Source organism: Bos javanicus, chromosome 16 (assembly GCF_032452875.1).
Source record: "Bos javanicus breed banteng chromosome 16, ARS-OSU_banteng_1.0, whole genome shotgun sequence".
Lineage (NCBI taxonomy): Eukaryota > Metazoa > Chordata > Mammalia > Artiodactyla > Bovidae > Bos > Bos javanicus.
In genome coordinates, this window is record NC_083883.1 from 49,997,186 (window position 1) to 50,013,233 (window position 16,048).

Sequence of the window (16,048 nt, forward strand, 5' to 3'; positions counted from 1 at the left end):
TCTACCAAAGTAACCAGACCTGGAGTGGACATGGTTTTCCATTCCATCCTGGTCCTTTTAACTGAAAGAGAATTCCTATTCAGCCCATTCATGAACACAGAGTTGGAGGCAACCCAAATGGATTCAATATCCAAAAGAAGACCCGTCATTCTCAAGTCAACTATAGTGGTCGTGAGCAGGCTTTATAAGTTTCTGCATGCAAGCCTGAATTTTGTCCCAATCATCAAGATTAAGAAAACCTTTGGAAACTGTTCTGTGAAAATTTCTAGCAAGTTCTTGGGTTTCCTGCTGTCAGTCAGAGTCTGTTTCTCCAAATCCTTTTCAGGATTTTCCCATCAGGCAAGTTTCACGCAATGTCAGGCCTGATGGACATAAACGTGAGAAGCTAGGTTGCTAAGTTCAGAAGTGTGCTGGACTCCTCAGCAAATGCATGGGGGTCCTCAGTTCCTTTGGGAGAATCTCTGACTGTAGCTCAAAGTTCAGCTTTAGTCCAGGGACCATTAAGAACCTAGGGATTTAGCATCTGGACCCCTAAAAGGCTTAGCTTTCAAGGGGCAGGATTTAAGTTCAGGGAAGGGGGAAATGGGGAGGGGTTTGGAGAAAAAGGGAAGTTCAGCCAGAGGGGTGGGGGTTGAGGGGTGCAGAGGAGCAGACAGTGAGCAGAAGGGGAGGGAAAGCAGCACAGGGTAGGGGCAGGGGCCTCAGAAGCCGGCTTGTCTTCTTTCGATTGTTTGTTTGCCCCCACTAGCCTAGGAGTGATATTTTGTAAAGAGGCAATTTTTGAGTCCAGAATGTGTTTGGAAGCTCCAAGATATCAATTAAAATAAGCATCCCAATAAGGCTTTTTCATTTGGTTCTGAGAGAAATAGGATTGGGGCAGTTGAAAGTTCCCCAAAATGGCTGTTGATATTCTGAATTACGTGGGGGTGAAGTCAGTCCATTTAGTTAAAAATGTGCCTGAGGAAGGACCATAGTTTTTAAACGTAAAACCAACCAGGATCCCTGAAAGGAAGGCTGTCCCTGAAGTATTTAGGTGACCAGTGTCCCATTTCTCAGCTTTTTTCAAGAGCAAAAGAAAAATCCCTAAATAGTCTGATTTCAATGGAATTTTACCAAAATTCCAGCACACTTCCAGCAGGGAGGACAAGTTGGGGAGTACCAGCCAAAGGGGAGCCTGGTGGGAGTCTGTGGGGTCAAAAAGAATCGGGCACACTTAGCAACTAAACAACAACAACCCCCCAGAAGGACAAAGCCATCCCAAAAAGAAAAAAGGCAGGTCCTGGGTAAAGCCAAGAGCCTAGCCAAAAGGAGCAGCTCGACCTGAGAGGAGCCTTGCTGGCTGGCCTGGAAGGAGGAGGACTTGAAGGAGGGGAGCATGGGGCAAGGGCAGGGCCCCCTGCAGTTCCACGGTTCATCTCTGCCAGACCCCACTTCTTTTTTTTTTTTTTTTTTGATATAACTTTATTTTAACTGGAGGCTAATTACTTTACAATATTATAGTAGTTTTGCCATACATTGACATGAATCCACCACAAGTGTACATGTGTTCCCCATCCTGAACCCCCTCCCACTTCCCTCCCCATCCCATCCCTCTGGGTCATCCCAGTGCACTAGCCCCGAGCACCCTGTCTCATGCATCGAACCTGGACTGGAGATTCGTTTCACATATGATATTATACATGTTTCAATGCCGTTCTCCCAAATCATCCCCCCCCACAGAGTCCAAAAGACTGTTCTATACATCTGTGTCTCTTTTGCTGTCTCGCATACAGGGTTATCGTTACCATCTTACTAAATTCCATATATATGCATTAGTATACTGTATTGGTGTTTTTCTCTCTGGTTTACTTCACTCTGTATAATAGGCTCCAGTTTCATCCACCTCATTAGAACTGATTCAAATGTATTCTTTTTAATGGCTGAGTAATACTCCACTGTGTATATGTACCACAGCTTTCTTATCCATTCATCTGCTGATGGACATCTAGGTTGCTTCCATGCCCTGGCTATTATAAACAGTGCTGCGATGAACATTGGGGTACACGTGTCTCTTTAAATTCTGGTTTCCTCGGTGTGTATGCCCAGCAGTGGGATTGCTGGATTATATGGCAGTTCTATTTCCAGTTTTTTAAGGAATCTCCGCACTGTTCTCCATAGTGGCTGTACTAGTTTGCATTCCCACCAACAGTGTAAGAGAGGGTTCCCTTTTCTCCACACCCTCTCCAGCATTTATTGTTTGTAGACTTTTGGATCACAGCCATTCTGACTGGCATGAGATGGTACCTCATAGTGGTTTTGATTTCCATTTCTCTGATAATGAGTGATGTTGAGCATCTTTTCATGTGTTTGTTATCCATCTGTATGTCTTCTTTGGAGAAATGTCTATTTAGTTCTTTGGCCCATTGTTTGATTGGGTCATTTATTTTTCTGGAATTGAGCTGCAGGAGTTGCTTGTATGTTTTTGAGACTAATTCTTTGTCCGTTGCTTTGGTTGCTATTATTTTCTCCCATTCTGAAGGCTGTCTTTTCACCTTGCTTATAGTTTCCTTTGTTGTGCAAAAGCGTTTAAGTTTAATCAGGTCCAATTTATTTATTTTTGCTTTTATTTCCAATATTCTGGGAGGTGCAGACCCCACTTCTGAACACCGTGTGACGTAAGCCTTAAATAAAGCAGTCAGTTGTTTTACCCGCGGAATGAGCTGATTGCAGAATGGCAGAGAAATTGCTTTTGGGACAGGCACGCTGGGGAGAGTATGGGTGAATCGGGACAAAGGAGAGAGAAGAACCTCACTTTATAGGGAAGAGGGGCAACTGGCAGGGGCTGCTCTGAAGCACAGTCCACTGGAGGAGAGAGGAGATCAGGGTGATGACGGTGTCTCTGTGGCTGGGGTGAAGGGAGGGCATGCCTAAGGCTCCCCTCAGGGACCCAGCTCCATTTTATTTTTTGTATGTCAATTTAAAAAATTTTTTAGAACTTTTTATTTTGTGTTGAGGTATAGCTGTTTAACGATGTTGTGATAATTTCAGGTGAACAGGAAGGGCCTCAGCCATACATATACACGTATCCATTCTCCCCAAACTCTCCTCCCTTCCAGGCTGCCGCATAACATTGAGCAGAGTTCTTTCTGCCATACAGTAGGTCCTTGTTGATTATTTCCTTTAAATATAGCGATGTGTACAGGTCCATCCCACGCTCCCTAACTGTCCCTTCCTCCGCACCTCCCCAGCAACGGTAGTTCATTCTCTAAGTCTGTGAGTCTCTTTCTATTTTGTAAGTAAGTTCATTTGTATCATTTCTTTTTAGAGTCCACATATAAGGAATGTCATATGATATTTCTCCCTCTTTGTCTGACTTACTTCACTCAGTATGACTCTCTCTAGGTCCATCCATGTCCTGCAAATGACATTATTTCATTCTTTTTAATGACTGAGTAGTATTCCATTGTATACATGTAGCATATCTTCTTTATCCATTCCTGTGTCTTGGCCATTGTAAACAGTGCTGCAGTGAACACTGGGGTGCATGTATCCTTTTGATCATGTTTTTCTCCAGGTACATGCCCAGGAGTGGGATTTCAGGGTCGTATGGTAGCTCTAGTTTTAGTTTTTTAGGGAACCTCCATACTGTTCTCCATGGTGTCCATACCAATTTACATTCCCACCTACTGTGTAGGAGGGTTCCCTTCTCTGCACTCCTTCCCCAGCATTTATTCGTGGATTTTTTTGATGATAATCATTGTGGCTGATGTGAGGTGATGTCTCATTGTAGGTTTGATTTGCGTTGCTCTAATGATCAGTGATGCGGAGCATCTTTCCATGCGCCTGTTGGTCATCTGTTGTATGTCCTCTCTGGAGAAAGGTCTGCTCAGGTCTTCTCTGGCTCCATTTTGCATGGGGTTTCCCTTCATTGCTTTTACAATGTATTGTCCTTTCTTTTAATCGGTTTGAGGGGTAGTGTTGATTCATCTATAAACTCTGAATAAGCTACCTTTGAATAGCTAAATCATAGCCTTTTTTTTTTTTTTTTTTGGTTGCACTGCATGGTTTACAGGATCTTCATTTCCCAATAGGCATGGACAGGCATCAGACTCTGGCCACAGCAGTAAAAATGTCGAGTCCTAACCACTGTACCACCAGGGAATTCCCATAGCTTTTTTTTTTTTGAAGGGTTTTAAAATACACAACTTCAAAATTTTGTCAGTAGTCTTAGTTTTCCTTAAACAATTTTGTAGTTGTTTTTTTTAATAATAAAGGATTTTTTTCACAAAGATTACTGCGTCCCTATGTCTAGAATGGTCTCACCACCAATTACAGTGTCTGTGCCCTGCATTGAGAAACAGTAAACATCATAAATGTCTACAGCAGCCTTGGCCGAAGGGTATTCGAAGCTCGAGTTGCTAGGTTCCCCATTTCCTGGCTGTCCTGCCCCACATGTGTCTCTTTTAACAAAAGTGGCAATTTTGAAAACTCAGTATTAGGAAACCCCAGGGATCTCACCCCCAGAATAAGAGTGTTCTGTCTGTCGTCACTGGCCCCACTTTCTCAGTCAAACACAGAAGTGCCCAGAGCCCCATCTGCTCAGCCTAACGTTCCTCCCTGTGCACTCCTTCTGTCAGGACGGGCAGGAGGCTGGCAGGCAGGGCGGGGAGCTGGGCGGGGAGCGTGTTCGTCTGTGTGGTGTCTCACGCCTCTCGGATGCCTGTGTGCAGTGTCAGGTCACCTGTGAGGTGCACAAGTTCAGGCTCAGGGTGGTGTGTGCTTGGGGTTCCTCCCCGAGGGGAAGTTTTCAAAGCCATGGGGTCGGGGGTATGCCCCACGCACGGCGAGTCTGCATAGGGAAGGGAGCCTGGAACCCTACCCAGGGCATAGACAGGACAGGAAGGGCCAGGTCAGGACCAGAAGGTGCATGTCGTACTCGGCCTTGTGGAGGTCAGTGACCTGTGATGTTGGCTGAGGGGGAAGCTAAGAAATGAGATGGGGCCAGGAGAGCAGGGATGGGTCACAGGAGGCTCCCCGGGCCATCTGGCGTGTGTGTGTGTAGCTGTCTGGAGGGGTGTAGTGAGGCAGCTGGGAGGAGAGGCGGGAGAGGGCCATGCGGGCCAGCCACCAGGTCACCGCTGCGCTCTCAGGCATCGTGACGTGTGCTGGAGGGGCCCTGCCTACTGCCCCATCCTCAGGACTTCCCTGGCTCCAGTAGCCCCTGGACACCTGCTGCTGGGCACACCCAGCCTGGCCTGCTCGGCACACGCCCCACCCACTGTCAAAGCCTAGTGTTGTCTCCCTGGTCATGATCATGTACTGCGCATTGAGGTTTCTGACGGCTGTGTGCCTTCTGAGCAAAACTGACGCTCCAGTGGGGTCAACCGTAGGCTTCTCCTCCAGGCTGCTGAAACAAGTGTGAGAGGCACTCAGGACATATTGCTCATTGCTCACTCCACTCAGGACTCTATAAAGCGAGGGGTTTCCCCAAGTGTGTGGGTTCCAGCAGGAAATCCTCTGGCTCACTTGGACAGCCTCTTGTTTATCTCGTGTGTCTATCTCATGATAAACTTTGGGTTTCATTTCAAACCACAAACTAGCCGCTCCAAGTTTGATTCACTCTGGGGGCCCGGCAGACCCCACTCTGAGTTCCAGCTGTGACTGGAAGGCTTTGAGGGGGCCAGGACCAGGGCCCCTGCAGCGTCAGAACCCACAGAGCTGCCCCATTACCTGGACGTGTGGCTGGGGACTGCCTGAAACCCTCCATGGTGATCCTGCAGAAAAACAGGACTGTGCTTGCTTTCAGGTTTTGCCAGTTCCCACAAGAAATTGTTCTTCAGATGGTGGAGCGTTGTCGAATAAGGAAGCTGCAGCTGCTCGCGCATCAGTACATGATCCCCAGCAAAGTTGAGTTCTACATCAGTGAGAGCCTGCCCGAGTACTTCACCCCGTATCAAGCAGAGCGGTTCCGGAGGCTTGGGTAAGGGTGGAATTTAGCGTGTATAGTGGGGATGTCTAGCCTGAACAGTTTTGCCTCAAAGTGGGTAAACACTGCGGCATCCCCCTTGCCGTGGTGCTTGCTCACACCCTCACGTGTGGGTCCGGATCTCACAGCTTGTGCACACCTGCTGATGCCAAGCGTGTTCACTGAGCAGCGTTCCCGCTGATCGGTCGTGTTCAGGCTGCTTTTCAGATGCAGAACTTGTCTGGAGAACACTGTTTAGAATTTGACTTCTGGACTTTGCCCAGGCTTTGTTTTTTTTTTCTTTCATTCCAAGCCTAACCTTCCTTGGAACCTGTGGAATTCACTGGGAGCCAAGGACAGCGCGTTTCTGCACCGACGTGGTTCCATAGGTGTGTTCTTTCTTCCAGCTACGTGTCTCTCTGTGACAATGAGAAGACAGGCTGCAAAGCCCGGGAACTGAAGTCGGTGTATGTGGACGCAGTGGGGCAGTTTCTGAAGCTCATCTTTCACCAAAACCACGTCAACAAGTACAATGTGTATAACCAGGTGAGACGCATGGGCCTGCCCCTCAGTGGTGTCTCCCCTCATAGAAGAACCTGCACTCTTCCTTCAGGGTGCTGTCTGTGGGGCAGTGCTAGGCTCGCTGGAGCTGTTCCTCCGATTCAGGGCCACCAGTCACATGTGGCCGTGTATGCTGGGGGCGTGACTGGTCCACGGGCATGGGCTGTGTGTGTCACCCAGACTCAGTAACAAGATGAGACATTTTGGATGTATTAAGTTTAAATATATTGTTACAATCAATTTTATCTGTTTCTTTTAAACTTTGTTTTACTCTGCCAAGTAGAAAACTTAAAATTATCTGTGTGGCATCATATTTCTATTGGACAACACTGTTCTAGGTAGACTTTTGTAAGGTAAATCCCCTGATGGAAATTGGGAAGGTGATTTCATGTGGCATGCAGTCCAGAATCTCTCTGGTTCCCTTTCTGTTGCTTTGGCATAATTAACACAGTGGAAATCAGAGGCATCAGAGCAGTCTTTTTAATTGAAGCAGATATTTATAACACTCCTTGCCCCTTCCAGAGGCACACAAGTGTTCCAGCCAGTCAGAGTTTATGCTGAGCAGGTGAGCTGGAGGAGAGTCTGAGACAGAGTCAGGTGCCTTGTCCATGCATGACAGCAGAGTTCTGAACCGTCTCTTTCCTCCACTTCCTCTCCTTGTTCACCAGGGGTTCCTTGGGTTTTAGCTCAGCCTCAGTGATTCTCGAGGGCAGGGGCATGTCATGGGAGAATCACTGCCTCGGACAAACTGAGCTGCGTTAATGTCGGTTTTCATTCATTGTCTAACTTACCACCATCAGGTAGATATGATCCCATTCTTAACTCAGGTGGATGTTTCAATATAAGGCTGCATTGAAACTTTGTTACTGTTTTAACATCCTTCAAACATTAAAATAGCTACTTGATTCAACATTAGAATATTATGTAATTTGAAAATCATTAATAATTCTACGTTAGCATGAGATTTTGCAATTAGTGCATTTAGATGTACATCATCCCATTTGATGACAGGATGAATCAGAGTGTTATAAAGGGGTTAAGTCCTGTCTAACATTTATACTTAATTTCTGTTGGTGAATTCTCTCTTAGGTTGCTTTGGTTGCAGTAAATATCATTGGAGACCCTGCAGACTTTGGTGATGAAAGCAATATTGTAAGTCTGGGAAGTTTCGTTCCTAAAGAGAGACATTTATTTCTAACAAGGAGGGGTCATTCATTTTTGTCACAAAAGTGTCATCCTATAAATTTTCACAGAAGTGTCTGGTGACCAGCTCGCAGGTGATTTTTCAGCAGCTGTTGTTTTAAACTTTCCTTTGCTCGAGAAGTTTAGTTGTCCCGCCAGCAAACGGGATCACCAAAGCCCCTTCATATCATATCATCCCTTTGTTTTACGTTGTTCCTTTTCCTCTGAGATACTAAGCGGAACTTCCCCCACAGACCTCCAGAGAGAAGCTGATCGATCACTACCTGGGGCACAATGCGGAGGACCCAGCTCTTGAAGGAACTTGCTCTGGGTAAGAGCCCCGCCCGCCCCAGGCCGTAAACTTCTGGGACTTCCTCCTTGGAAGCCAGCTCTAAAGGACCCTGGACTCGGGGGCCCCAAAGCGCGGTCTGGAGCTGAATAAGCCGCTGATGGGATTGTCGTGAATACACTGCAGATTAAGGTCACCCTTCTGTTTAGCACGTTTCATTCAGCACCCTTCAGAGAGGACTTCATTTCCTGTGTGGTTCAGTATCACCAAACAAAAGAGCCGTCAGCCATCCTTTGATGTTTTAGTGGCACAGGTAAATTCATAGACGGAACAATTGACCAAGATTGTCAGTTACTGAGCTTCATCCTCCCTCTGCTCAGAGCTTCAGTCCTTAAGGGAGTGAGACCTGCCCGTCTCCAGGTTCTCCTGCGCGCCTCTGCCCGTCTCCAGGTTCTCCCGAGCGCCTCTCCACGCTCTGCATGCACGCAGTTGTGCAAGACTTAGCCATCCTGCTGCCTCTTTAGCAGGTCAGGCTTGGAGGGCAGAGCTGAGGGTACAGCTCTTTCCTCCCTGTGTCCCAGCACCTCTCTGGGACCAAGTCCTCAGCACCCTGCCTAACAGCACCCAGCCTAAGGAGAGAGGAATTCAAAATGACACCCAGGGCCCCATTTCTGACAGCAGCTCCCCAAGAGTGAAAGGATAAGATGCTTAGAAAAGATAAGATGCCTTGATATTAGTAGATGGTGTTTGCCCATGACCTGTGGTGTGTGTCACTCCATGCTTACGGGCACGTGGTCAGAACAGCCGGCTCTTCTGTTTGCATCAGATGTGGGGTCGATTCTCCAGCCTGTCACTCGGAGCCACGGCGATACCAGTCATGCGCCCAGCAGACAGTGAACCCATCCCCACAGAGCTCCCCAGCCCCTACAGGCCTGGGTTTCATTGTCCCCGCAGCCTGAGTGAGAGGCGGACCAGGGGTCGCCTCAGGTGGTGGTGTGCGTGGTGCCTTGGAGTGGAGGCCACGCTTACAGTTCAGTGTGTAAGAAGGCACAGTGCAGGGTGAGCCATCCCACCTACACAAGCCACGTGGATGCCTCCCCTTGTCAGGTTGGCATGAGGAGCACCTGGGGGAGGCAGGCACTGACAGCAGGTGCCGTCTCCGCTTCCTTCAGCATCGTGGTGGCACCACCTGCGGCTCTGCCCTCGTGAGCAGAGATGACCAAGCTCACTGATGGCTCAGTATCTCTGATAAAAGCCCTCTGGGGAACGGTGACTTCTGTTTAAATCAGTTCTTCTTCAAGTTAGCCACGGGGGACAGCAGACTGCAGCTTCCTGTCCTGCTGCGCCCCCACCCAGGGTTTTCCTGAAGGTGAAGTGAGGTCTTAGCAGGTCACGGGCCACACCTGAGGCTGAGTCCACAGGCGCCGCTGGGGCATTGTGAGTGGTGGGCACTGCTGACGCTGGGTGTTCCAACATCATCTCAACCTCTGTAGGGTTCTATGGTAGAATGAAGTGTTGGTTTCATCTCTGGAGCTTCAGGGAAGAGCAAGTTAGATTTGAGAATATGGTAGGTATTTAGGTAAAAATAGTCACTGTGACCTTGGGCACATGGAGACATTCTGCTGGTCAGTCCTCACTGAGGTTAACAGAGGTGCCACGGCCACCGTGCCTGCTGCTGTGCCCACCAGTACCTGAGTCAAGGCATGCAGAAATAGGATGATTTTGAAAGGGGACGTGGTCCCCTGTCCTGCTTGAATTTATCATTAATCAGCTAAACTTATGACAGATAACATCTTTAATAAGTTTCCCAGCACATAAGGACCCCCGAGCCAAAGTTAACAGGAAGTGTTTACGTCTGATTCCGCAGATGGGGAGGTTCTGAACCACGTCCCTAACTCTTCTGTTGAGGAGTTAGATCGGTGTCATGGTTCTAGACATCAGGCCCAGGAGCTGCTGTCCTGTCATAGAACTAGGAGGAAGGAATGGAGGTCAGAGTTCATGAGAAACCAGTCATTTAGATCATGTTTGGGTCATTTATTCCAGGAAGGATCTTTCTGATCTGCAGAACCGGGTGATGGTGTACAGTTGGACACCTTGATGTACAAGCCCAGTGGTAGCATCTTTAACACTTGTCACTGTTACTGTGGCATGAAATGGAAGCCTGGGCTCAGCCTGAGTCCCCCCAAATCAGCCTCTGCAAGGCCAGGGCCTAGTCGTGGCCGGCTCTGATGTTGGTTTCCCAAGTCTCCAAATGATTCAGGAGCTGATTCTCGTGCACTGTCATGTCCCAGCACCCAGAGCAGAGCTGGGCACAGTCTGCATTTGAGATATCTGTTGAATGAGTGAGTGAGTGAATGAATGAGAGTGAATGTGAATGAGTGAATGAAATGAGTGAATATGAATGAGTGCATGAGTGAGAGAGTGAATGAGTGGGGAAAGAGGTGAGTGAATGAGTGAGTGACTGAGTGAGTGAATGAGAATGAACGAGTGGATGAGTGAGTGAGTGAGTAAGTGCATGAGCAAATGTGAACGAGTGAGTGAATGTGAACAAGTGAGTGAATGAGAATGAATGAGCGGGTGATAGATGAGAGAGTGAGTAAATGAGGTTTGTTGGCAGGAAATACCATAGGGGCGGGCATCTCCCATCTTTAGCCCTGAGTGTGTGGAGAGCACCTCCCCTGCAGTATCACGTAGATTAAAACTGGCTCTAAAATATTCTATTCTTTCCTGTAGGAAGTCTGATTATATCTCTCCACTAGACGACTTAGCCTTTGACATGTACCAGGACCCAGAAGTGGCACAGATCATCCGCCGGTTAGACGAACGGAAGCGTGAGGCCGTGCAGAAGGAGCGCTATGACTACGCCAAGAAGCTGAAACAAGCCATCGCTGACCTGCAGAAGGTACTGCCTCTGGGAAACAGCTCCTCTGCCACCCACGATAGGCTTTGTGTCTGATTACCCTGGCGCCTGCCCAGAGAAGGGCCAGGCCTCAGAAGGCCACAGGGTTAGCGTGGATTCAGGGGTGTAAGCAGATGAGAGAGACCACGAGCATGTAGTCCTGCAGAGCCCTCCTCAGGGCCGCATGCCATCTAAGGCAGCAGGAAGCTGAGATGCTTAAACCGCTGTGAGCTTGCAGGCGACCGTGGCCAGTCCCCTCCATTCCCTGTGTCCTTCCCCCGTCTCCCGGACATGAGGCTGGTCGCCCACACCGTCCTCGAACCGTTAACTTTGAAACGGTCTCTGCACTGGGAGCAAGTCTGTGAAACGAGAGCTGACGCTGTGTGCTCCAGGTAGGGGAGCGCCTGGGCAGGTACGAGGTGGAGAAACGCTGTGCCGTGGAGAAGGAAGACTACGACCTGGCCAAGGAGAAGAAGCAGCAGATGGAGCGATTCCGCAGCCGCGTGTATGAGCAGCTGCAACTGCACGAGCTTGTGGACGCCGAGCTGGTGGGTGGGGCCTGCAGCGGGACCCGGAGTTGGGGGGCCGGGAGAGCTATTCTCCGAATCCACACGGGTGGGCATCAGGGGCTCAGCCTTCACAGGCTCCTGCAGGAGGACTCCAATGATGGACATGGGGCAGGTCAGCTTGGAAGCCTCCCAGCAGATGGCTGTGTCTCCTGGTGGCAGCCCCACCCATGTGGTCCTGGGAAGCACAGGGAGAGGGGCCCCTGACAGCTCGGGCCAATAGGGGAGGGTCCCATGTCCAGACCCGTGTTCCAGGCCAGGAGACAGGCCTGGTGCCCAGGGGATAGCACGGGGAGTGCAGGCTCTAGCTGTCACTGCTGGCTCCTGGCCCCACTCCACCCGCCCCACTCTGTGGTCTCAAACTCATTCCTCATCCTCCCTGGGACTCAAGTTTCCCCATTGTTTCCATGGCGGTGAGAACAAGGAACCTGAGATGTGGTCGTCTGCCTAAAGCACTTTCCGCCAGCCCAGCACACGACCACAGCTGAGCTCACTGCACTTGTTAGAGTGACATGAAGTAGCCTGCTCTGCAGACACACAGGGACCAGCACCGGCCGTGTGGGTCCAGCCCGGGTGCTCCCGCCCACCTGCAGCCTCCACGCTGCAGCGCCCACTCTGTGAGCAGCCACCCTGCTTTGGTACAGCGTCCCCTGAGTGATCCACACGGTAACATCAGGCAGTCGGGGGCCGTGACGTGGCCTTGTTAGTGCAGCTTCCACCTGTGTCTTCCCAAGCCAGCGCTCCCCTGGGGAACGAGGTGGGGTCTGTGTGGCGGGGACACTGGGAGCTGAACGGCCCATTTTCCCCCAGATGAGAAGGCCTCTCGACCTGCCCCTGCAGCCCCTGGCCTGTCCCAGCAGCCCCCACCACCAGCCGCCCATGCGCTCCCTGCCACAGCCAGAGGAAAGGGTGTCAGAAAACCGGCTTGCGGACCCTTTTCTTCAGGAGAAGCCTTCATCACACTGCCTGGACGTGTCTCCTCAGCGTCCCACAGTGGACCGGCCACCTCCCGCCACTGACCCCCCTCCCAAGACCCACGTAGGTAACTCAGGTTCCCGCCGTGGGCAGACATGGAGGCCCTGTGTCTTGTGGGGGCTTTCCTGGGGAACGAGTGTAGCAGAGAACAAAAGCAGGGGGCCTCCTTCCCCGCCCTGCATTCAGGAACACCGCCAGTGACTAAGACTGCCTCCTCTGAGCCTCTGCTGCTCTCTGCAAAGACGTGCTGCAGTGTGGGAGAGGGTGTTTCTGGGAATGAGTGAGGTTCCCGCCCTGACGGGATCTCAGGACAAGTCGTGTACGAGGCCATCCCTGTTAGAGCTGCCTGTGTGGCAGATGGCAGAAAGCCTGTTTCCAATGGGCTACTGGTGTTTATAACTGGGAGTCTGAGAGTCCACATGGGTTTCAGGGTAGGTTTGACTCCTATCTTGCGGGTCCGCTTTCTTGGTTCCGGATGCCCTCTCAGTGGGCTGGACCTGTCCCAGGGGCCTCAGCTTCCGGTCTGGACATCTTGCCATCAGGGAGGTGGGGGAGGGTGGGCGGAATCTGTCCTACCCTGAGCCCATCCCCAGGCCCCAGGTTTACCCTGGTTAGACCGGCCTCATCACCTGGCAGCCTCATTGCTCATGTGGGTCACTGAGGACAGGCCACGGGAGGCCTCTGCTGAGGGCCGCAGGTTTGCAGGCGCTGGAAGGAGTGACAGAAGGACCCAGGGCTTCCACCACGTGTGTTAGTGCAGGGCTGCTGGACAATGGATGCGTTCAGAGGAGGCTTGATAGTTACAAGTAAACTAACAAACTGAGAAAATACCAGAGGTCTTTCCAGAAGAAGAATGTAATAAGTTTTACTCTAGTGGTCTTTTGGCTGTTGAAATCTCTAGTGGTGAGCAGTAATTGTGGCAGAATCTAGATAGCTTGTTGATTAGGTCTGTAACAAGCTTAGAAGGGAATAGAAACTCCTGTCTGATTTTTTCAGTTACACCCAATTCATAAATTATTCTAACCTGACGAGACTGATACTTCAGTAAAATACCATCGTTCAGACCAGACATGTCCCAAGCAGTCAGCCTATGGGTGTAGACGGGGATCAGCAGGCGAGGGGGGGACCCCACGCCAGGCCCTGTAGCTGCCCTGTCCTCCCACAGCCTGATTCCCTGCCCTACGATGAACGGCCTCTCCCCGTGACCCGCAAGCAGCTCGGGGCGGCGGTCTCCGAGGCAGAGAGGAGAGATGTGCTCGGCGACGAGGCTCGAAGGGCAGACACCGCAGGCGAGCCAGAGCCCCTGACGGAGAAGGCCTTGCGGGAAGCCAGCTCTGCTGTGGACGTGCTAGGAGAGGCCCTGGTAAGGAAAGAGGCCAATGGCGGGTGGGGTGGGCGGCTCCACAGGGCTCCTGGTCCTCTGCCGGTCCCACCCTTGTCCTCACCGTCCAGTGGGAACGTCCTGATGATCAGTCATCACGTGGGAGAGCACGAGCATCAGCTAGGATTTCAGGTCTCCTGATGGCGTCCCTTTGAGCCTGGCCTTTCTTTCTATTTATTTTTCTGTTTTAATTATTTGCCCACGCGCTACAGCATGGAGGATCCTGGCTCCCCAGCCAGAGATTGAACCTGTGTCCTCTGCACTGAGAGGTGGACTTTTAACCACTGGACCACCAGGGACATCCCAACCAGGGCCTTTCCTTGCGGTGCTCACAGGCCTGGGGCCCAGACCCAGCTCCCGCCCGGAGCACTGCTGGCTCCAGGGTCGAGGACAGCAGAGCAAAGAAAATACCAGAGCGTCATTAGCCTCGAGAAGTTCTGTTGGAGCTTTTAATACTGTCTGTGTTTTAATGGACACAGACTTAAAACTTTCCATGCTAGGAGCAGTATTTCTCCAAACCCATGTACCCAGAGGGTGGAGGTCCTGTGTTTAGAAAAGCTGTGTCTTGTTGACACAAACCAAAGCCAGCGGTGCTAGGGTGGGGACAGGGCCGACCGCCCACCCTGAAGGCCGCCCCCTGCCCTCCCAGGTGGCCGGAGCCTACTCCAAGACGTGGTCGCACCGGGAGGACGCGCTCCTCACCCTGCATAAGCAGCTGACGGACACGCCCGTGGGCACCCCAAAAGAGGACCTGAAGAGCACGCTGAGGGCCGCCGTCTTCCTCGTCAGGAGAGCCATCCGCGACATCGTGACCCCAGTGAGTCCCGCCACCCCACAGGGGCCCCCATGTCTGCCGAGAGCTGCCGGGCCATCCCCTGGAGGTCAGGGTGTCCCGGGAAGCAGCCTGGTCCACTCACTGTCATCACCAAGCACAAGGTCACTAGGGATGAAGACCTTGAGTAAGAAACCCGGTCGCCGAGGAGCCTGGGCTCTGTTCCCGTGGGCCGTGCCCTCTGGCCCTGTGTGCACAGAGGCCTGGCCGCCGTACTGTTCACGCTACGTTCACGTTTGATCTTCCCGACACCTGAGGAGCTTGGAGTTACCAGTGAACTTTCCTAACTCTGAAAGGGCCATAAGAATGAACATCCCCAGTTACACCATCGTCTGCATTCACACAGTACCTTATGCAGTTCAGCAGAAACGTCAGACCCTCGGTCTCAAGGGGCGGTGTCGGAGACCTCATAACACACAGAGATGAGCCCGTGCCCTCCGTGTGCAGGGAACTGTGTGCACAGCAGTTGGCAGTTGGCCATTTTCAGTCCTTCAGACAGCGTGTAGTTTTCAGTGTAACATTCCTGTTGATTACTGAGAGTAAATTTCATGTTTCTTTTTAGTGGAATTGAGTTGAGTGGCTTATCCGTGTTTCTCACTTTTTTCTTAGGTCTTTCAGGCATCTTTGAAACTGTTGAAAATGATAATTACACAGTATATTCCTAAACACAAACTGGGCAGACTTGAAACGGCTCACTGTGTGGAGAGGACGATTCCTGTCTTGCTCACGAGAACTGGAGACTCTTCTGCTCGCCTCCGGGTTATGGCTTCTAATTTTATTCAGGTACAGATTTCCCCAGGATGTTTGAAGCCATCAATAATAAACACATAACCGGAGATACTTGGCTTTCTTAGTATAGTACCTTACAAGGTCCCATCTGTTCAAGCCAGTCATAGGTTATGCCGTGTGATTCACCATCATAACTTCCTTCTCCTCTGACCCAGCAAAATGCTGCCTTAAACATGGCTACAATGTACAGTTTTTCTTTGTTTCTCTTATTTAGCATAGGCTTTTAATTTTAATAAATAAAAATATATGGAGAGCCAGACCAGAATAGAAAAGTGGAGTTAAAAATAATAATAAACAGGTCACAGTCTTGATGAAGTGCCTTTATTCTTTCCACCAACATGCCTCCTCTCACCTGGGCACTGGGGGAGCCAAGGTGGATGTGAGCAGCTGGGAGTCTGGGGCCCACGCTGAGCCAGGCAGCACAGGAGTGTGCTTTGCTCTCTTGTCAGGAATCCATCTGGGCCAGGAGACCTCAGGTTAAGGTGCAGGGTGTCTGTGAGCTCCTCCAAACGTGAACCCAGTGCCATGAGCAGGCCGGCTTTCTAGGGAAGGAAGCCAAAACTTCCATAGTTTCTCCACCAGGAAGAACCACCGATCTTGTTTTATTTAATGAACTAAAACGTTCAGGGA

The 16,048-nt window shown here is 50.7% G+C and overlaps 1 protein-coding gene across 3 annotated transcripts in view; it reads left to right on the forward strand.

The window, feature by feature from the left end:
* Positions 1-16,048, forward strand: part of CEP104 (centrosomal protein 104) — a 40,203-nt gene that overhangs the window by 9,347 nt on the left and 14,808 nt on the right. For 2 of the 3 annotated variants that reach the window (XM_061382941.1, XM_061382942.1), the window contains exons 3-12: positions 5,786-5,959; positions 6,352-6,490; positions 7,595-7,657; positions 7,942-8,018; positions 10,710-10,878; positions 11,268-11,423; positions 12,252-12,479; positions 13,582-13,779; positions 14,447-14,614; positions 15,239-15,412. In XM_061382941.1, coding sequence (XP_061238925.1) covers positions 5,786-5,959; positions 6,352-6,490; positions 7,595-7,657; positions 7,942-8,018; positions 10,710-10,878; positions 11,268-11,423; positions 12,252-12,479; positions 13,582-13,779; positions 14,447-14,614; positions 15,239-15,412 — 1,546 coding nt within the window. The remainder of the gene's footprint in view (positions 1-5,785; positions 5,960-6,351; positions 6,491-7,594; positions 7,658-7,941; positions 8,019-10,709; positions 10,879-11,267; positions 11,424-12,251; positions 12,480-13,581; positions 13,780-14,446; positions 14,615-15,238; positions 15,413-16,048) is intronic. The other variant, XM_061382943.1, reaches the window with a different exon arrangement.